The 23,331-nt window shown below is 41.4% G+C and overlaps 1 protein-coding gene across 2 annotated transcripts in view; it reads right to left on the minus strand.

Moving 5' to 3' along the window:
• Positions 1-42: 42 nt before the first annotated feature.
• Positions 43-23,331, minus strand: part of RBM47 (RNA binding motif protein 47) — an 82,027-nt gene continuing 58,738 nt past the window's right edge. Inside the window, exons 3-7 of one of the 2 annotated variants that reach the window (XR_550036.1) lie at positions 11,361-12,517; positions 10,311-10,517; positions 7,550-7,761; positions 1,019-2,906; positions 43-857 (exon numbers count right to left, since the gene is read on the minus strand). Coding sequence is in view for 1 of the 2 variants with exons in the window: in XM_008565936.1 (XP_008564158.1) it covers positions 2,667-2,906; positions 7,550-7,761; positions 10,311-10,514; positions 11,361-12,486 (1,782 nt within the window). In the remaining variant the exon portion in view is untranslated. Of the gene's footprint in view, positions 858-1,018; positions 2,907-7,549; positions 7,762-10,310; positions 10,518-11,360; positions 12,518-23,331 lie in introns of those variants that run through there. The other variant, XM_008565936.1, reaches the window with a different exon arrangement.

The following is a 23,331-nucleotide window of genomic DNA, read 5'->3' on the forward strand; positions in this document are numbered from 1 at the left end:
CAAATCAGCGTAAAGAAAACAATTTAAAATAAGGTCTTGAAATTGCTTTAAAGAAAGCTTTATTTAGTACGTACATCCTAAGAACGTACTTTAAATGGAGCAAGATCTAAATAAAAGCTTCTCAAATACAAAGCAGCTAAGTTACTAAACTACTAGCACATTTGAAAACAGAACTCTAAAACTTTTTTTTTTTTAACATTTATATAGTTTGTTCTTAACCCTAAAAAAAAGTTCACATTTCAAGTTATAAACTCACCTCAGTAGTGTACATGAAATGGTTTTGAAACAACAGGAACAAACAAGACCACAGACAGGAGGCTCACTGACACTTAACTGGCTATGTCACCAACATTTGTTTTAAGGTAGTTTGGTAGTTGCCATGTTAAGTTACCATTTTTTTTTTCTTTTTTTGCAAATAATTTACAGGCACATGTAAAATACAGTAAGAACACTGGGGCAGAGTTTCAAAGAGTGAACCTCTGTGACAATCCTTCACTGGAAGGAGAGTACTTCTTTCACACAGTCAAGGGGTTGAGGATCTGATCCAAATTGCATTTTGTTGGATTAGTCATTCAATAGATTCGAGTTTGCATGCAGCTTGCTAGGTACATCATCAAGAACATTGCACAATTACTTTATGTCATTTAAGAATGATGGAAAGGAATGTTAGGAATGTTTAAAGGCCTTAGCAGGCACTTAATAATTTTATAGAATAGTTAAATAAATATCACACATAAAAAAACTCATCTCATCCCAACATGAGTGGGGGGAAAAGCATTTGGGAATCTCTTAATTTAAAACAAAAAATTATTTGCTAAGGGCATGATCTTCTTATTAATCCACAAGAATACAGCCATCTAATAATTTTATAGAATAGTTAAATAAATATCACACATATAAAAACTCATCTCATCCCAACATGAGTGGGGGGAAAAGCATTTGGGAATCTCTTAATATAAAACAAAAAATTATTTGCTAAGGGCATGATCTTCTTATTAATCCACAAGAATACAGCCATCAACAAAAATCCAGTGAATGGAAAGAGTTTATGGATCGCTCCCATGACACAGACATGACTGCATACTGTCTTCCTATTGCACACCTCACTTCCTTGAGCCTTTAAAAAAAAATTCCAAGTTGACGTCTTTCATAAGATAGATGACAATATTAATATTTTACTGTATTTTACATTCACTCTGCTAAACAAAAGCCTTTAAACAGGCACAAAACACTGCCATGATACATTTACTTCTTAATAAAACCCTTTTTAATAACATTGAAATAAAATGGTTTCATTTTTCATTAAACTACATACCATGAACTTCTGCAACATAAAAGGACTAAAAACAAGTATTAGAAGTTATTTACAAACGATCTTTTAACTCCTACAGGTCTCTCCTTCACCTCCGCCTGGATGTGCACACCCCAATTCAGTTCACCTGCCAAATGCACAGCAGCGGAGGAAAGACCCATTCAATAAACATGTTTCCAACACCCTTGACCACCATAGGCATTTTTCATACATAAGGCAACTAGAAGCATAACTTTCTGCTGACAAGAGTCTTTGGGGGGTCTTGTCTATAATAACATACATTCTTTGCCCCTACAAACTCTTACTTCAAAAACGTATAAACTAAAGCATTAGAAAAGGAACTGAAGTTTTATATTGGACAATTAAATAGCTATGCAAAGATATCTTACGCAAACCTACTAAAACCTTGTGCTTACTCTGCTATTGAAAATACCTCCCCAACCAAAACCAAAACCAAAACCACACAATACAACAAAAAACCCAACAAAAACCCAGGAAGAAGTATAAAAGCCATCAGTTTTTTTCTCTATCAGAGTTACTCATTGGTCCTAGACTTGCCAAACACTGAGGTTGGACTGGGTGTTGGGGGAGGAAGGGAGGGTGGGAGGGATGTGGTAGGAGGCATGTTTAAAAGTAAAGGCACATGGAGAAAGCCCAGTATAATGGTCACAGGTGAGAGCTTTCCAGTGTTTGGACTCAGAAGTGTGACTCTTTGCAATGTTGGCTTAAGGACAGATTGAGTGTTATGTTTTTTAAAAAATAGAACCATCATGTATGACACATGGTAACACCATCAACCCTTAATGCCAGCAGAAATACAGAGGTTTTACTCATTTTAAAATTGCACTTTCCAGTATAACCTTTAAAATAGTTTTACATAGTATTTTAGAGCACTATTGTTTGTATCTTTAAATATTGAATATACTTTTCAAAATAGTTCCCTAGCTGCTCAAGTGTGCTTTTTTTTAATATATAGTTGATATATTATTGAAGGTACTACAAAATAGAAATCTCTGGAGTGCAGAAGTTAAGAAAATAACCTTCATACTGAAAATATATCCTTAAAAAAAAAAAACCTCTATACAAATGTAGTACAGTATACAAATTTTTAAAAGATGGTATCAAGGCACGAACCATTGCAAGTCTCTTAGAAATGTATGAACACAGGCCTGCTAAGGTGAAAATAGTCTTAAAAAACTAGTGAAAACTTCATGTATATAAAATATTTCCGCACGATGGTTGATAACTATTCTTCACTTTCAGGTTTCATGCGTGTGCTAATCTGACACGTTCTTTCTTCATAAATAAAGCGTTCCTTCAGTGGTGTTTCTGTGGTTTGTCTCTGCTCTTGCCCTCAGTATGTCTGGTAGACGTCGGGAATGGGGACCTGGATAGCAGCAGCGGGGAAGGCCTGAGGTATGTAGCCTGCGTATCCTCCGTACACGGCGGCGGCCGCTGCCGCGTTCTTCTGTAGTGTGGCGATCGTGGCTGTGGCCGGAGCAGCAAATGGCACGTAACTGGCCCCGTAGATCCCGGCAGCGGGGATTCTCTGAACGTTTGGAGCCACCGTGTACACAGGAGTTATTGGGCGGCCCTGAGGAGGAGAGGCAAAAAGAATCCTTGCATGTAACGATCGTTCATTCAACAAACATCTCCCAGGGGTTGGGAGGACAGGTGGAAAAGCAAAGGTTTCCATTCTCATCGGGGAGGGGAGTAGGAGCCATTAAAGACGTAAAGTGGAGTCGCACCCTCAAGGCTCATTCAAACTCAATGGTAAGACACTGGTGAAAGTGAGAGACCTGAAAGGCTGAGGGAAAGCTGAAATCCTCTGGAATCTTCTACCCACCTCTTCACTCAAGGGAGCTGAGAATCTACCATCGGTACAGTTCACCTCACAGTAATTAAAAATAAGTATTTTCCCTAAAACATGGCCCCAAATTACACGCCAGCTGTCTCAACTCTTACTTAACTGATGGGACACGATCTGTTTCAAAAAGACAGAGGAGAGTAGACTGTGCCAACTTAATGGAAAGGCACAGCTTCTTAAGTTGCGACCTTAAAAGACTGTGACCATACATAATTTTCAGCCAGTGTGATGGTTTCCACCACCTCCCACCCAAGATAATGACAACACTATATACACAAATTGTTGCAAAAGCTTAGAGAAGAAACCGACTAACTTGAGGAGTTGGAGAAAGCACTTTGGAGAAAGCACCTCAGAAGTGGGGACATGTGAGTTGGGTTTTGAAGGATAAGGAGGAATTTCCAAATGAGGAGGAGGTTGGGAACATACTATGTAATATAGTGTAATATACTATGTTTTCAGAACAAATAGGAGTAGGGATGGGAAGACTGTGTTTGCCATGGAGCTAGTTCTGTGAGCTGCTTAACGGAAAAAGGGATGTTTGGCTAAATAGAATTCTTCCTGGATTTTTATAAAGAAATTAGTTGTTTCTCTTACACAATCTGCAAATCAGAGTCACAAAATTATATTCAAAGGAACTTCTAACCTGGGAGTACTTTTTTCAACTGTACTCAAAATAATAATTATACCAATGATTATCGTAACAATAATAACTGAGACTACTGTCTACAAGGCACTATTCTAAGTGCTTTGTACATTACTGAACCATCACAACCACCCGTGAAGTTGGAACTATGATTATATAGAGAAGTATAAATGTGTTACATGACTTGCACGAAGTGACACAACTCTTAAGCAAAGGCAAGTGCGACTCCAGAGGCCACATTTTTGGCCTTATATTATAATTCTTGCCTCCTGCAACACTATATGTGGATTTCACAGCACCCCTTTACAACCAGGGAGAGAAGCTTCAGAACTGGGAAGACTGTGGTTCACAGCAAGACACAAGCAATGTTTTCCAAATGTAAATAACAAATGCACAAAAGCAGAAAATCGCAGGGAAGGTGATAACTGAGAGAAACCTTTCCATGTGCTACAGTCCAGTCCAACAGCTGGGTCAGGCTGCTTCCTCCAACACCAAATCATGCATGTCGATATGTACCGGCTCACAGCTGGGGGCGGGTGAATGACAATGCAGCCAGAAGCGCTAAGAGTTCCAGGTGTCCCAAACAATTGGCTTAACTTGAGCATGTTAAGTGGTCATAAGCACTAAGTAAAGAGACACCTTTACCACTGTGTTCCCAACTCAGTGCCCAGGGACAAGCAACTATGGACAGTAAATAATAGTTGAGTAAATGAGTGATTCTGTCCTAAGTTGTGTGTTTGGTGATTTATAACAACACCTAAGCAAAAATGAACCAAACAAAAACTGGTACTTTTTGAGCATCTATCTACCATGTGTCCAATTACTGGGTGGTAATTGATAAAGATCAGGGTCGTTCATGGCTCAGCTATGTTACAATACCCATTGGCCAGTTGCCACCCACTGCACTCAAATTTTCCATGTGTTTCTGCTATTGGTCAGGGTGTCCCAAGGAAGGGCTGCACAGAGATAGGGAGTGAGAAATGCTAAGTCTTCACTCACTGGGTGTCAGGTACTGTGTGCATATCCAAATTCACGTGTGCATATATTTATGTATTCTTTGAATCTTTACTGAACACCTACAAACACAAGAGATGTACCTGTCCACTTTCTGCTAACCAGTATAACATCCTATCAAAGCTTCCTACTTCCCATTTTAGTGGTGCAAAATAGTTTAAGGTGAGCTGTAATTCTTCTCGCCCACCAAATGATTTAAGGTGAGAATAAATGAAATCCAAGCATGGTAGCCAAAACCACTTGCAGTCACTTCTATGTAACTACAGATCAAACTACACCCTGATTATTTTTTTAAGAAGATTGGTTGTTTGGTCTGGAATGGAAATATGAAAGATTGTAAAAGAGTAAGGCAGAATGGTTTATATTTTTGTTTGTTTTGCCCAAAGATGTTTTCCTTTAAGCCCTTGGGTTGTAGTAATGATATCAGGTCTGAAACAAACTGCACTATTACCTGATTGTTTTTAAAAACCTTGCAATCTATGGAGACTGGTATGGGTGGGTGCCTTGGCAGTGAATTTCCCTCCACTGAGAGGGCAGCCCCTGAAGGAATGACCCAGGAGGAAGAGTGAAAGGTCACCAGTCTTCGTGAGTGGCAACCAAAGAGTGTGGAAGGGCTCTCCCTGCTCGTCTGTCCTTTCTGATAAAAATCATCTCTGAGCCCAGGGAGGGGGGCTGACAAAAATCCTCTTTAGGGCAATGAGAAATACCAAGGCTCAGACTCTATTCTGTCAACCTGAACTCAAGAGCAGCTCGCCAAATCCATGGCTTCTCTTTTCATTCTCTCAGATGTCCCTTCTATAGATGGCATTCACTGTGATACAAGGACAGAGCATAGATCAGGCACCTGACCTTCCAATCCCAATTCTGCTCCTGGCCAGCCATGTGGCTCTAGGCAATTCTGTCATCTCCCTGAGCCTTAATTTTCTTATCTGTAAAATGGAAAGCACTTTCGTAAAGAGCCAAGTACAGTACAATTTTATTAATATGGCCTCATCAAAGAGGAGGGATAAAGAAAACCACAAATGCAGTAGTGGTAGTGGAGGAAACATTTACCCTTTCGACATTTTCGAAAACTGCCTGTAATTCAGGTAATGAAATTGAAACTATGGGTTAAAATGGCATTGATGCTGGTCTGTGAATTTCTTTCTTTCTTTTTTGGTGGCTGGCCAGTATGGAGATCTGAACCCTTGGCTTTAGTGTTATAACGTGGTCTTCACATCCTCCTGCTATGCCAAATTTTTGTGAGCACTGAGGCTTGTAAGTAATCTTACTAATAATGGCTCCACATCAATCCCCATTCTCCTGCATTTGTTTCATGGAATTTGTTTTACTTCTCACCTTTCCTCCCTCTAATTTTGCTGAAGATTTCTTTTTCATCAGCATAAGTAACTATGCCTTTGCCACAAGTAACATTTCCCAGGCATGCTAACAAGTGATCATAAATGAGGGCACACATAAATCAGGGACGCAGGCTGCAGTCCTGGCTGTATGCACTAGGTATGTGACTTCTGAAAAGTAACACATTTGGGCAAGGGATGTGATGGGGTGGGAAGGTGGGGGAGAGGAAGGGAAAGGACTGCAGTTTTCCCTCCTGTCAAAAGGGAATGTTATCCCTGGCTCTACCAACACCACAGATTTGTTGTAAAGACTGAGAACACTTTGAGAAAATCAGTTTGCAAAAGTGATTATGTCTACATCAGCAAATATTTCTTTATTGCTTGCAAAGGCTACATGAAATTTTGGATACAAAATGGTTAAACAGGAACAGCTGTGAATGCCTGCAAGGCAGGGGAGGATGATCGAAGGTGTTCCACAGGCAGGTTCTAGAAACCATGCTAGGAGATCATTTTCCAGTGTGGCTCCCATTCAGAAACATATTGGCAGCCATATGCCAAATAACAACATAGTATAGCTGTGAATGCCTGCAAGGCAGGGGAGGATGATCGAAGGTGTTCCACAGTCAGGTTCTAGAAACCATGCTGGGAGATCACTTTCCAGTGTGGCTCCCATTCAGAAACATATTGGCAGCCATATGCCAAATAACAACATAGTATGGAGAAGTAAAAGAGAGAGGATTTCTCTCAGACAGGTGGATGGAGAAGATTCTACAGATAAGACTGAAGAGACCATCGATAAGAGAACACTGAGCAAAGGTAAGGAAGGGGCCGAAATGGAAAGATTAGTGTGGGAATAGTGGGATATGAGTAAGGGCAGATTTTGTAAAATTTTATGTATCTGTACAGTTATTCTCCCTCTAGCTCTCTCTCTCCCCCCACACATACACCCATTCATATATAATATATATCATATATATGGGGGGGATGTCAGTGTTTTTTAAAAAAATCTTCACTGAGCTGAAGTTTGGAAAGTGAAAACCTGAAATACCTTCCTGGACTTCATACATTAGCTTCTTAACAACATGAACTAAACTGCCATTCAAAAACATGATATGTATAATATTATGACACTGAAAAATTGCATGTCATTTTTGTATCTTGATTCTCATTTTTAACACAATGATAATATTAAGGTAGTACAATTATTATTTAAAATTTTCCTTTTCTGTCACGAGTCACATTAAAAAATGTTTGTATCACCCAACCCCATTGTTCTGATAGACAGCTAGACACATAGTAAATTCTCAGGTGCTAAATGAATCCACCTTAAAGAGAGGCTTCACATACAAATTACAGTGACCTCCCAAGAACTGTACCTGGAAAGGTGGTGGCGTGGACACGGCAGGAATGACAGCAGTGGCGGCAGCAGCGGCGGCGGCAGCAGCTGCAGCAGCACTAGCTGGGTCTGGCTGCACAGCAATAGGGCTGATCATGTGCTCCATTGTGTGGATTTTGCCATCTTCAATCATTTTAGGGGCTGGGGCTGCCTGAAACATGGAATACTGGGGTCCAATGGCAGGGATGGCCACTGCAAGAGAAGCAAAACAGGTTGATCACTTTCAGTCACTGAGGAGGGTCCATCACTTGCTGTATGGTATTTTTAAAAACCAAGTTCAGCAGTCACAGGCCTCTCCAGGCTACCCAAGAGAAAGAGATGGGAGGAAGCAGATAACTCCCCTGCTTGTCTTATAAAAGGAACCACACGGGTACGGAGTCGCCCAATAGATCACCATGGAAGGAAGGTCTAGTCAGGTTTCCGCACCAACATTTTCTATTACTTCTACAGGAATATCTCATTTTGAATCTTACTCTTGATGCCCTAGCGAGCAAGAAAGGGCCTTTTGATTCTGAGAAAATGGGCTCAGAACAAGTAAGATTGAGGCTTGAGGTCCAACCAGCGTGAGAGCGAGCATGCCCACTCCCTATGGCTCACCTGCTCATCACCCCCAACCAGCGTGAGAGCGAGCCTGCCCACTCCCTATGGCTCACCCGCTCATCACCAGACCCGCTGCCCTGTTCACTTTCACCGCTTCTCAAGGAGCAGGTGCTGAGGGTTTCATTCCGAGAACTCAGAGATCTGCGTACATCCTCCCCACCCTGTATTTCAGATTTCCACACTACTGATTCAAGAAAAATATATAATAAAAAAAGAAAGGAAAATTTCCTAATTTTCGAATATCACTTATAGTATTGAACCAGTAGAGTGGCTGTTTTTTTTTTTGGTGGGACCTTCCAATTCAAAGACTTTCTGTGAGTGAAGTCCAAAGGACTGATTTCAACCAGAGATTCAAACAGCAGTTATTGAATGTCAATGCATGATAAGGACAGAGCAAAAGGAAAGATACCAGCTCTGATTTGGGAGAGTCTGTGTAGTGCATGTCGTGTGTACTGAAAGGCCAAGCAAGAATACGAAATGTGTACACAAAGAATGCTGTCATTTATATTTTTTCTCCAATGGTAGGTACTTTTATTCTAATAAAGATTGACTTGATCAAAGATAAAGAGACAAATAATTATCTGCTAAACAATGGTACAGCCATTCAATAAAATACACCTAAAACCTCAACCTTCCTTTACCTGCCTTTCCAACCATATCTTCCATTGGTATTGTCCCCAAATACTTCACCACTGTCCTGGTGCCTCTCCTAAAATACAAAGTTTTGATGTGGCCCACAGAGGGTTGAGTTTAAGCTACATAGGGTAGTACTAAGTAACCCTGCACTGTTCTGGCTACCTGCCCACAGGAATTTCTATCACACGCCCCAGGACACGACTTTACATGGCTAAAGATTGTTTAGTGGTTCTTTTCTCTAGGTAAACCTTAAGCTATTATAACTAGCTAACAGGAGTCCCTTCCCCCCAAAATAAAAGTGACAACTCTTATATCCAGGCTCTATTTTATGGAGTTACAGAGAGATATGGGATCAATTTTACATTGCCCATCATGCCAATGGCACTTATAAGGAAATCCAGTCTATGCAGTCACTTAACTGCAGATTGTAGAATTTTTTCACAGGTTTACTTCAAAAGGAGGCCCTCTTTGGAAAATGCTTTCTTGCCGTATGAGGCCAATGTGAACCTATGCCCCAAATGCACAGATTCCTTGACTCTATTTTACCAAGGGGAAGAAATGTACAATCCTCAACCAGAAGAAAATCAGAATAGCTGAGCTTCAAACAGCTCTTTCAATTTACCTTCTGTGAAGCCAGGAAGAGGTCTGAAGGAGGATCACTCCAATTACCCACTGACTGAATTTTCCATGTGTTAGGATGTTTCTGTAGTGTATGCTATTACCGAGTTTGTGCTAGGCCCACACAGTGGAGTTAAAATTCTTTGTGGGTTAGGATTAGAAGACCTGCCACATAGTAGGCGACCAAGGGCACGAACAACGTTGGCAAACTGGTTTGTGAGGTCTGGAGGTGAAAGCAAAGTTCAAGGTCCCTGGTTTGAAATACTTGAGCATCCCTATCCCTAATCTACTAATCCAGGTAGAGGAGGAAATGAGTGCTGGAAATTAGAATCCAGAGAATTAGCAGCTGCAAAAACTTTCACTGCTGTCTTGGCCTCAAGCATTCTTGTTTGCTCAAACCACAAGGGGCAAATGGTGCCATTTGCTTCTGAAGGGGAATTTTCTACCCTTCCCAATAACCCTCAGAGCTGGCAATAAACTGCACCCTCCGGCTTCTGATGGTTGGGGGTAGAAATAGGCCTGAGTAAGGAAAAGACTGGTTTTAGCTGTCTTTTGCTACAGAGAGCCTCATATTCTTCATTCTCCTGTCACCTCTGCCTAATTGGCCATTGATTGAGAAAAAGTCTAACAACTGGTGACACTCATCTGAAAAACTTACTACCTGAAAGTTTGACGTGAACATGGTCTGAACTAGACTATCCCCTTAATTTCCAGATAAGAAGGTCCAGGGGGCCACCTGGTCTTTTTGCCTAGTCTCTAGCTGCCTCTGAGAAGAGGAGCCCATGTGTGGATTGACATAAGAGCCAGAGGAAAGGCTTGGACTCACTTCAAAGAGAGGGTTGGGGATTAGGCTGAACGGATGCATTCTCATTCTGATTTATACTGACCTGTACCAGGTTTAATGGCAACTGGATTAACGGCAGAGATTTCCAAATTCGGCACAAGTTCATATCCTTTTTCTTGCTGCTTTCCTTTCCCTTCATGATATCGGCTATATATACCACGGCCAGCAGAATATCCCCCGAGGTAGGAACCCCTGTGCCCTGGGGCTCTGTTGCCAGCTGCACCTCGCCCTCGGCCTCTTATGCTGCCTGCTTATAATAGCAACACAAAAAATGATGAGCACCCAACAGTGATAGTTCAGGAGGCAGACATCAGCCCACGGTTCTTGGCATTTATTTGTTTGCTCTAAGTCTAAGTTGCAGATGGGCTACACCTTTGCTCTTTAATGGGCTGGTAAAGATGCTTCAAACAGTCTGTTTCAGCCTAGATTTGCACCCTAAGTATATCTGTTTAGTGCAAAAGGTGAACTCCGCAGGGTGAGTTCCTAGGATTGTAATTGCAACTTCAGTAAAGGAAAACAGTCATAGACTGTAACAAAGTTAGATCTGGAAGATCTGCTAGTCCACCTTCCTCATTTTACACTTGAGAAAACAGACCAAAGGAGGTTAAAGTGACTGGTTAAAGTCATAATCTCAGTTAATAGGACAGTAGGACCCAGAACTTAGGTATCTTATTTTCCAGTGTGATGCTTAGTTGCATTATATGTTCATCAACGATTATAAAAAACAAAAAACATTGCCCCCCACCAACATCTTAAGATTTACTATCACAAGCAGGTTTTAACGTAAGTACCAAGAGATTGGTGGACTAGTCCCAAATCCAGTAGACCCTGGCAAGGCAGAATGCAAGAGCTTGCACGCTCCCATGATTTTACCTCACCCCAGAACCATGTGTATCTCTTCCAATGCTACGGAAGTGACTGCTTCCAGTGCCAGCAAAGAACTGAACACAGAATGGAAACCTGAACGGCGTGGGGAGGGGGGAGGCTCAACGTCCCCTGGCTCAGTAAATTATAGCCCCAACAGTCCTGATGCCTCCCGCCCAGGATGGGGGTGGTTCTAGGGGGCCCGCCCAGGAGACGAGCCTGCACTTACCTTTCACGAAGTAGTCCCTGTTGGGCCCGATGAGCGCGTTGTAGGGGTAGCCGTAGTAGGCCAGCGTGTAGGGGTCGCACGAGTACACGTAGCTGGGCTGTGGCGCCGCCGCCTCGGCCGCACTGCCGCCCTTGGCCGCCTTCTGGTAGCGGGAGTACTGCTCCTTGTCCACGGGCTTGGCGAGTGTGACCTCGAGGCACGAGCCCTCCAGCTCGGTGCCGTTGAGGTTGTTCATGGCGTGCACTGCGTCCTCGCGGCTGCTGAAGTGCACGAAGGCGTAGTCGCGGATCTTCTTGACACGCTCCACGCAGCCGGGGTTGAACTGGCCGAAGCTCTTCTTGATGGTGTCCTCGGTGGTCTCGATCATGAGGTTGCGCACGTACAGGATCTTCACGGTCTCCATCACGTCCTCGTCCACGTCGATCTCGGGCTCGGCCCAGTCCACGGCGATCTGGTGGCCCCACAGCTGGATGCGGCCGGGCATGAGCTTGCGGCGCGCCATGGCGGCGGCGCGGTGGCTCTCATACTCGACGAAGGCAAAGCCGCGGTTCTTCATCTTGTCGGCCGCGCTGGCGTAGACGATGACGTCGAGCACGCCCTCGGTGACCTTGGCGATCTCCTCCAGGATCTCCTCGCGCTTCTTCATCTTGGGGATGCCGCCGATGAAGAGGCGGCAGTTGTCGACGCTGCAGCACACGCCCAGCAGGCGGCCCGGCCGGATCTCGTGGTTGTTGAGCTCGCGCACGGCGCGCTTGGCCTCGTGCTTGTGGCAGTACATGACGAAGGCGTAGCCGCGGTTCTTGCCGTCGAAGTCCATCATGAGGCGCAGCTCGTAGATGCGGCCCACTGTCTCGAACACGGGCACCAGCTCGTCCTCGTACACGTCGCGCGGGATCTTGCCCACGAAGACCTCACAGCCGCGCTGCGGGTGCGCGCCCTCCCAGCCGGGCGGCGGGCCGCCGTACTTGCGCTGCCCGTTCTCCTGCACCATGCTGTAGCCGGTGCGCTCCAGCAGCGCCACCAGCGCCGCCTCGTTGGGCGCGCCCGCCACGCCCTCGGGCACCTTGGCCGAGCAGGCGGCGGCCGGGTCGCTGCTCATGGCTGTGCTGGAATCCTCTGCGGTCATAATGTCAACGGCATCCAGGGCGGGCGGAAACCTGGGGGAGCGGAAGGGAGCGTGAGTGGGAAACCGCACCGACTTCACTGGCACCCGACTCCTCTCTCCCCTTAAGACTCGCAAGACTCACGCTGCTTGATGGGACATGGGATGGTTAAGTGAGAAATAGGTGGAGGCCGCTCTGGAAATGCAGCAGCCCTAGAATAGTCTACCCAAACAGTCGAATTGTCTGGCAGGGAAAACCAGAAGTGCCTCGGAAAAAACATACCAGAATGAGCTAGTGCTTCCTTTTAATCAGAACCCTGAAAGCTTTGACGTTTAGAGAACCGGCTGTCATGGCTGAAAACCTCACATTCTTCCAGCAAATGGCAACATCTTTTTCTTAACTCCTGCACTGTCAACTCAGATTGATTTCCTTTAGTTATATAGAAGTTTACAAACCCCATTTATTTCTTTGGTGAATACAGCCTCCTCCTCCACCCCCCTTTTTAAAGCAGTCTTTTATTGCAGGAATGTAAATACAGCCATGTATTTACAGTGAGAACTTTTAATGATTAAAGAAAACCTCGAGGAGGTGTTATGTAAGAGATACAGAGCTGTGTACTGAAGCCTTTTATTTTGTCTTTGTTTTTTATTATTTAAAAATTTTTTCCTTTTTTTTTTTTGTATTGAAGCTTTTTACAAGGAGAAATGGAACGTCCACATTGCCACAGACTTGGTCTAGAAACTAGTAAAGCCTGGTAAATCTGATTTTTATGCTGTCGTTTAGGCAAAATTCTTGGCGTGAACCATTACGGATTTGGAATCAGTCCACAAAGAGCTAGATTAACTTCAAGCAGGGGACTTGTGAAGCAACATCTACCTGGTCAAGTACGCTACAGTTTTCAGAGACCTTTCACCTGCATTCTCTTATACAATCTTCTTAATCTCTGTAATGATACGATCATTAGTCCCAGTTTGCCCATGGGGAAATAGTAAGGGTGAGTAAATCGCTCCATTTCACACAGCAAGTGTCAGCTCGTAGAAGGACTTGATTCCTAGTCTTCAGGTTCCAGGTTCTTTGTTCCTTTTTCTAAACCAATGATGTGCAATAGAATTTTCTGTGATGACAGAAAGGGTATCACTAGGTACACTAAGCATCTGAGATGTGGCTAATGTGACTGAGGAACTGAATTTTAAATTTTATTTAATTTAAAACTAAGTAGCCAAATGACATATGCATATGGCAGTGCAGGTCTGAACTGTGCCTCCTTCACTCAAATAGCACAGGGCTCTATGGAAATGATTCTAAGTCATACAATAAGATCATCGGTAATAACTGTGTACTATGCTTTTGTGATGAAAGGCTCTAACTGATCTTTTTTCTTTTTTCTTTTCTGGCTGCGGTAAGGGGATCCAAACCCATAACCTCGGTGTTAAGGCTGCATTCTAATCAACTGAGCCAAATGGCCAGCCTCTAATTGGCCTTACAAAAAATAAAGTGTTTTATTTGTTGGACTATAAAAGTATTCAATCAAACTTTATAGAAAATTAACAAAAGTAAACAAGAAATAATTCCTAATTCTCCCTTTTTTAGTTTTTTTTTGGGGGTGTGGAGGGTCTGAAGCTTGGCTTCTTGCAAATTTACATCCTGCTACTCTACTTCATTGTATAAGCATTCCTCCATGTTCTTAAAACTTTGTGAAAACATATCTTTAATGGCTGCATATGGTTTCAACAGTTAACTAGAACCTGGAGCATCATTCATTTTTGAATATTTAGTACTAGGAATTATATATAAGAATATTAAGGGAAATTTCAAGGATAATTAAGCTGAGTTTGACCATCTAAAGAAAAAGACAGGGGCTGGCCAGTTAGTTCAGTTGATTACAGCGCAGTCTTATAACACCAAGGTCAGGGTTCAGATCCCATACCAGCCAGATGCAAAAAAAAAAAAAAAGACAAAACTATAACGACGCAGAAGGAATCTGAGATATTCATTTATTTGCCAGTTGACCAAAACAGTCCTTCTCTGGTTCATCTGCTCTAACATCAAGAGGCAACTCAGTTTAGTGTGTAAACGTGTGACTTCTGGAGCCAGACTTGGTGGCTGTATGTGAATGACAGCTCTAACACTTCCTAGTTGTATATCCCAGAGCAAGGATACTTAGCTGTTCCATGCCTCAGTTTCCCTACCTGTAAAATGAGAACGATGACAGTATTAACACCTCACTTAGTTTAGAGGAATAAATGAGTTAATATGTACAAAGCAATTTGAATTGTGCCTGAAACATTGTAAATGCACAAGAGATGTCAGTTGTTATCTTTCATCCAGACTTCTGGGTAAAACCTCAGACAGATTCTTTCAATTTTAGAGTAATTTTTAAGACAAACTTTCTCAGTGCTTTAAAAACATCTGTTGGATGTGGCTTTTATTCTTATTTTTTGTTTTCTTTGCTCTTCAAGTTGGTTTCACAACAGCTCCAGTTATCATGAAGTGTTTTCTCTAGTATAAACTTGAAAATGATATATCTTTCAATTTTAGAGTAATTTTTAAGACAAACTTTCTCAGTGCTTTAAAAACATCTGTTGGATGTGGCTTTTATTCTTATTTTTTGTTTTCTTTGCTCTTCAAGTTGGTTTCACAACAGCTCCAGTTATCATGAAGTGTTTTCTCTAGTATAAACTTGAAAATGATATATTAGTTCCTGTAGTTTCAAGTTGAAAAAGAAATTTCAGTATCAGATTTGAACATGAAGATCTTTCCCCTCCTTCCAAACAGAGGGTAAGGATATATTTTTAAGAAGACTATTTTTACAAACACACATATATTTATAATTTGTGACCTGGGAAGGAAATGCCAGGTACATTCATAAATATGTCTGAAGCAATTCAAGATTTTACCTATTGTACTACATAAAACATTGACTGACTAAAGTCCAAAGGAACAGACCTTATTGTTCTGCTGAGATAGGTGGGGTTTGATTTTTTGTTTTCTTAATTGTACTTTGCAACTAGTATTTTACACAAAAACTATCTTATAATGTTCAGGCTATGGAGTCATTTATGATTCCAACGCCAATAATTTAATTAAAAACTATGTTTGCTTTCCATCTGAAATCAGCTGGTGTCAGTAACATAACTGTCTCTTTAAGAATTTTAAAATAGTTATAGCTTATTTCTTACATCTATGAACCAAGAAAAGCCTTTTTTCCCTGGGCTTTTGTCATCTGGAATAAACAAATCATGTTACTGACCCTGTTTCCCTTTTTTCTATGGCCCTATGAAGTTCAGGGATTGACTTTTCCACTCCAATTTTAGTAATCGTATGGGACATTACAACACACTTTCGTAGTCATCTAATTTGGGCTATTTTTTTAGTTTTAGCTTCATGTTTAGTTTTCTTCTATATTCCCAATGCCATGAATTGATCTATTTATATTACTCATCTTATTATTTACATGTTCTTAGAAACCATCTCACATAATTTTGGAGCTAGAAGAATAAATGCATATATACATGTATACATACCTGCATATATAATTCTCATTTACACCAGACATGGTTTAATATAATATTCAAATTAACTATATCTTTTACACTAACTACAAATATTGCACAAAAACAAGTAAGAACTGCAGTGAGGTACGGCTTCACACCCATTAGGATGGCTATTTTTGAAAAAAAAAAAAAAAAGAAAGAAAAGAAAACTCAATAGAAAATAAGCTTTGGTAAAGATATGTAGAAATTGGAGCCTTCATGCAATGCTGGTGGGAATATAAAATGTAGATGTTGTAGAAAACAGAATGATGGTTCCTCAAAAGAAAATTAAATACAGAATTATGATATGATCCAGCAATTCCACTTCTGGATATACACCCCCAAAAAAATTAAAAGCAGGGAATTGAACAGATATTTGTACACCAATGTTCACAGCAACATTATTCACAACAGCCAAAACGTGGAGACAATTTAAATGTCTATCAGTGGATGAATGGATAAACAAAATGTGGTATGTACATATGATGGAATATACTTAGCCTTGAATGAAATTCTGACACGTGACAACATGGAAGAACCCTGAAGACATTATGCTTGATAATGTCAGACAGAAAAGGACAAAATTCATCTGATGCCACTTATATGAGGCACCTAGGGTAGTCAGATTCATAGAACGTTGAATAGTGGTTACTAGGGGCTGGAGGAAGGAAGGAATGGGGAATTGGTGTTAAATGGGTGTGGAGTTCCAGTTGGGGATGATGAGAAAGTTCTGGAGGTGGATGGTGGCGATGGCTGCACAACAGTGTGAGTGTGCTTAATGCCACTGAACTCTACACTTAAAAATGGTTAAATGGTGAATTTTGTTATGTATACTTTGCTACAATTTTAAAAATCCTAAAAAGAAAGTGAGAAGGTTCAGAGATGCAATAAAGACAAATATGAGTCAATAAAATTAGGATTTCATTAGAGGCCATTAAAAAATAGAGCACCGAGTTAGCTTAACACATTCAAGAAAATTGTGTGGTCTAAAAACTCGATTCTCCTTATCAACATATATAATATACCATAAATAAATTATATGGTGTGCTGCTCAATGAATTCTTGAGGCCAACGGCTTAGATATATTAAAAAATAAGTGATTTATTTAATACCTTGAAAAAGCAACTATACAGCTAATGTGACCCTTTCTCTCAGAAATGGGACATATAATGGAATACTTAACTTATGACTATTATACATCCTTTAGACCAGGTTGGAAAACTATGGCTATGGGCCAAATATGGCCTGCTATCTGTTTTTTATAAGTAAAGTTTTATTGGAACACATCATATCCTTTCTTTAAAAGAAAAATGTATTATCTGTGGATGCTTTTGCACTAAAATGGCAGAGTTGAACAGCTGAGACAGAGACAATATGGCTCACAACGCCTACAGTATTTACTACCTGGCCCTGGTCTAGGAGATGTGCAGAACAGTCACTGGGGCTAAGTAACATACATTCCACTTGCTGAGTATGAAAAGCCATTTCTCCCCGTTTCCTATGCTGAGCAATGGACTTAATTTCAGAACCAATTTTTAAATTCTAACATATTCTAAAAACAGTATTTTGAGCTGCATTTCCCCCTCATTCTAAGCTGTTTTCTGCTTAACACCAATGGCCAAATTTATGAGACCTGGAAGAACTCTCTGGTGAAGGTTGCTGGCTCAGTTCCTGACACTCATACGTGAATAATTTCTTAAGATTTCAAAAGAGACATACAGAAGCATTTGTTTCCATTCTTTAATTTATTCAGCAATTATTTATTGAGCACCCAGAGTGTGCCAGGTACTGTGCTAGTCACTGGTGGACCTTGTCCTCGTGGAGCTTGCCTCTGAGTTAACTGAACTCAGTTAACTGAATTATGCTTCAAATACTAAAGAGTTGAGGGGGCTGGCTGGTTAGCTCAGTTGGTTAGAGCGCAGTATCACAACACCAAGGTCAAGGGTTCGCCCCACACTGGCCAACCACAAAAACAAACAAACAAAAAGGGTGACAATAATAGCTAATGCTTGGGCCGGCCCGGTGGCGCACTGCTACAGTGCGCCGCTTGGGAGCGTGGTGGCGCTCCAGCTGAGGGTTCGGATACCACATACAGACTGGTTCCCGCTCACTGGCTGAGTGAGGCACGGGAGCAACACCGAGGGTTGCGATCCCGTTGCCGGTCCCGGTCCAGTACGGGGGCGACACTGAGGGTTGCGATCCGTTGCTGGACACGGAAAAAGACAAAAAGGAAAAAAAAAATAATAATAATAATAGCTAATGCTTATTGAATGCCTCTTTACGTGTATTAACTCACTCCAATCTTCACAATATCTATATGGGATATTATCAGGATCTCCACCTTAGAGATAAGGAAACTGAGGCACAGACTTATTAAAGCTCCTAGTGCAGAACCTAGCACTAAGTGATCAAGGAATGTTAGCATAAGACATTTGAACTTGAAAAAAAAAAAAAAGATATTGAACCTGAGGCAAGAATCTTGCCCCTATGTGAGATTCTTGTGTTTACAGGAAACAGGCAAAAGGTTATCCCAGCTAACTTTAAACCAGTCAGTATGAGAAGCCTAGCCTGTGCGTTCTAGTGGAGACTGGTATATCAGAGTCTCTAGATTCCATTCCCAGCAGGTCAGCTGCAATGTGATTCTCCACTGGTGATTGTGGCTCAGGCATCCAAGTGTAAGCCTGTTTCTCACCTAATCCTTGGCTATAGCACTTTGCAGAGGCTTTTCCAGAAAGAACCTGAGGAGACTTGCCACACTGATGCAAAAGGTCCAATCGCCCAGGTGGATGCCAAATCCCCTGAGGTAGGCCCCTCCCAACACAAAGCTATCCTTGCACACATTAGAAATGCATTAGTCTTCACTGAAGGCTGCTGGAATTAAATAAACATGGCAATATAATTGAAACAAATCATTTACTCACTGTTTGGCATATAAAACAAGCACAGAAAAATATACATTCAAATCAAGCTATTATTATTATGAACTATTAGCTAGAATGTTTTCTTTGTTGTAGGTTGAGTTTGTTGTTGGGTTAAAGTGAAATTTCACGGTAATCTCAGACTTAAAGCAGAACTCATCAAGGATTTGAATTCCCTGTTTAATATTGATTCAGAATAACTTTCATTAGGATTAAAAGTGCAATATTTTAGAGGGCAAGGGATACCATGGTACTGGGAAATATTTCCATTGTGTACAAATTAGTCTTTACCTAGGATCAAAAATAGTTATGAGTTTACTCTAGAATTATTCAGACTGCCAGTTAACTTTGTTCACAGCTCTTGGTGTGTGTGTGTGTGTGTGTGTGTTGTGTGTGTGTGTGTGTGTGTGTGTGAGAGAGAGAGAGAGAGTGTTTGTGTTTAAGATGATTATGCAATTTGGAATTCTTGGAAAAGATTTCTTTGCTGACCAGCTGACAAATTGCAACTTGAAGATATATTTAGTGGGGTCTTCCACCACTAGCTGGAATTTAATTCAATGGGAGGTTTTACAATGTATTTATCCAACAGGTAATTCTATATCCGTGGCTGGATTTCTATTTTGATGTTCCTTATTCATACCATAAAATTTTGTCTTTATTATTAGTAGCCACTTCTTAAGCATGACTTAGCATACAATGTACACTCATAACAAAATATATTCCATACTTGTTAAGAGTAGAGATCTGACTCAAAGAAATGAGTTTAAATCATGACGGTGCCACTTACTAGCCACGTCTCATGAGGCAAATTACCTCAGTTCCACTTCCACATCTCTGGATGGTTCTAGTAATAGCACCTAATTCAGAGGACTGGTTCTGGGATTAAATGTCATTTGGCAATGTCTGGCACACAATGTGTTAAAAAAAGTTAGTTATTATTTTAAAGAATGTCACTTAAAGGTCATAATTCAAGTTCTAGAGTGGTGTTTGTCATAAAAGTTGAGCACGACCTCATGCTTTACAGAATAATTATTTTGTGAAGGAAGACGTTGCCACAATTGGAGGGTTGGATGGGGGGATCGGGGTAGAAAAGATGACCAGCTTCTGCAAAAAGTTTCCAAGATTTGGCTTTACCCTGAGCATTTATCTTACTGCCCTGTGCCAAGTTGTCACCACCCATTGGAGTAAACAGTGGAGAGAACACTCCCACCAGCAGGCGGGCCCCTGGCACTGGGGTGTTTCTGTGACCTCAGCGTTTGAAAGCGTGAAGGGAGTTCTCGAAATGGAGGCAGAAATACTCGGAATTTACCTGGAGCCCCAACAAGAAGCCAGAAACTCTGAAGCACAGCTTCTTTTCACAGACACTGTGATGGCAAAACACATCAGTCAATGGATGACTGGCCTTGATAAACAGACACAAAGTCAAGAGGCTTGATTTTCCCAGGCATTTCGATGAACACATCCCTAAAAATAAGGCATCGTGCTGCAGGTTCCCAGGGACAGTGGCTGTATACCTCAAGAGGGGTGAAGCCGCCCGTCCAAAGGGGGTTGGCGGGAGTCTGCGGGTGTTCGGCAGCACACCAACACCCTTCAGGAATCTGTTATCTTGTTCCTTCCAAATAAGCAGTACACATTGTACTTTTTCTCAACAGGTTGATGGGGTAATGCTTAAAAAAAAAAAAAAAAAAAAAAAAACCTGCAAATTCGGTGCACATATGCCTCCTGGGCTAACATTCTCTCAAACTGAATTATCAGTAGGTGGAACTGTTAGTTTCACTCCTCCTCCTGGCTCCTTTGACCTAAGCCTCTGAGGGATCTGGCAAGGAACAGAAGGGCTGACTAGCAGACAGATACCAGAAAGGAGAAGGAAGAGCAGAAGCAGCCGTGGCTTGTATCATGTCACAGCAGCTTGAATTGAGTTTTGCAATTTATAAAATTCTTTCACATACATTATCTAATTTCATAAAATCCCAGAATCTGAGCTACAAGGGGCTCTTAGGTATCATTTAATACAGGGTTTGTGAACTTCGGCCCTATTGACATTTTGGGCGTGATAATTCTATGATGTGGGAGGGCTGTCCTGTGCATTGCAGGATGGTTCATAACATCCCTGCCCTCTATTCATTAGATGCAGAATTGTACCCCACTCCTACACGTTGTGACAAACAGAAGTGTCTCCAGACATTGCAGAGGTGTGTGTGTGGGGGGGGCAGAGAGACATGCAAAATTGCTCTCTGTTGAGAATTACTGATTGAGTCTATCTTGGAGCTATAAAGTAAAATTGCACATGGTAGGCATTAATTAAATAGTAGAAGTTGTTATTTTATACTGTTCACCCCCAACATGGGCTTGTTATCTTGATTTGGCTCTTACTGTCAAGGCTGTCAAGAGTGAGAAATATGCAACATTTTTCAAGGGTTCAATGTAAGTGTGTTTATGATACCAAACCACTCATTTTTTTTTCTTTTTTTTCTTTTTTTTAAGATGACCAGTAAGGGGATCTTAATACTTGACTTGGTGTTGTCAGCACCACACTCTCCCAAGTGAGCTAACTGGCCATCCCTATATACTTTTTTTTTTTTTTAAGATGACCAGTAAGGGGATCTTAATACGTGACTTGGTGTTGTCAGCACCACACTCTCCCAAGTGAGCTAACTGGCCATCCCTATATAGGGATCTGAACCCTTGGCCTTGGCGTTATCAGCACCACACTCTCTCAAGTGAGCCATGGGCCGGCCCCAAACCACTCATTTAATTTGGTTGAAACCCTATCAATTTAATTTTCAAACCCAAACAACTGCCCCCATAAAGTTTGTCAGACTGATTCTGTTGTCTAATTGATTTGTCATCCCAGGCAAATTGACAGGCTTGGGTCACGGAAACACAACTTCTGGAATCAGGCTAAGGATCCGTCAAGCTATCAAAGTGTCTCATTTAAATTCAGACCCCTCTGCTTTGTGGACACATGAGAATTGCTGACAATCTGGTGTTTAAGACTTGGACCATTCTCAAATGTCACTACTGGTTTCTTCAATAGTGTAACAAGCCTCACTTAAGATTCACACTTTAAAAAAAAGGAAAAAAGATACTGTGAACAATCACTGAAAATATGCTTTTAGAACACAGTCAATTCATGGTACTAAGGTCAACCTCTGTACCCCCCAGGCAAAGAGCAACTATCTGATGGATTAGATGATAAAATAGTATTTGCATATGCATTCATCCATTCACTCATTTATTCAAGCACTAATTGAGCACTTGCTGTATGTCAGGCTGTGCTAGGTGCTTGGGGATACCATGGTGACTACTGCACAGTCTTTGGAGTTCATAGCCTAGCAAGGCGGGAGAGGAGAGAGAGCAGAGGGAACATTATGAGCAAAGATGGGCATTTGCAAAGATGCTGGAATAGTCCAGAATGGCTGAAATGTAGGAGGTGAATATGTGGCAGAAGATGAGGCTCAAAAAGAAAATGGAGCCAAACTGTGAAGGGTCTAAGTCTCACACTTTCTGTGGTAGACAATGGGGACCCAAAAGCCATGAGATTTTAGCTGTGACTAGAAAGCACGGCTGAGCCCTCGGTGAAAAAATGGGAGCTCTTGCACCAGTGGTTTTATTCAGAGGACTACAAAGAATTTTACATATATGTTTATGAACTATTCTGTTAAGCAGGAGGTTTATAAGGAAATGGGAGATCCAAAACTCAAAAATTAAAGGCACAATATAAACCTGGTCCTGTACGTTGACAACATTAGTCTCCCATCTGCCAGGCTGAATCTACTATTTATTGTAAACATCCCCTTTCATAATATATATCACTACTGCCATTATTTTTTCTAAGTCCTTCTTCTACAACTAGAATGTGAACTCCAAGAGAGCAAAGTCTGTGTCTCTTCTTGGTCATCACAGGTTCCTCAAAGCTTGGCACTTAACAAGTATTTGTCAAATAAACAAATGGATTGTGACCTCCTTCACAATATAACCTAGTCAATAACAATAGATATTTACAGTGTACTTTTTTCTGTACAAAGCACTGTTCTAGGGACAATGGCAGTGGGGTGGGGAGGGGGCATACAGAGCCACATAAGATTATTCAGCCCTAGGAGGTCACATACGTTCTTTCAATGAACAATTATTGAGTGCCAAAGCGAAAACGGTGGCTTAGTAAAGTGTATAAGCAACAATGGGCTATGGATCAAAACGGAGCCTGAGGAATGATCCAGCTATAACATGCAGATGAGGACTGAAAATCTGCACACTGAATGTTGATATCTACAGACAGATGGAAACTCTGCAAGAGTAGAAGCTCTCCTTATGTTCTTACACTTAGAACTAATTATGTTATCATATACACATTTTTGCCAATATAATACATACACAATGACATTACAGAAGTAATTAAAATCATGAAAATAAAAAA

This window comes from Galeopterus variegatus, unplaced genomic scaffold (genome assembly GCF_000696425.1).
Source record: "Galeopterus variegatus unplaced genomic scaffold, G_variegatus-3.0.2 Scaffold214, whole genome shotgun sequence".
Taxonomy (NCBI): domain Eukaryota; kingdom Metazoa; phylum Chordata; class Mammalia; order Dermoptera; family Cynocephalidae; genus Galeopterus; species Galeopterus variegatus.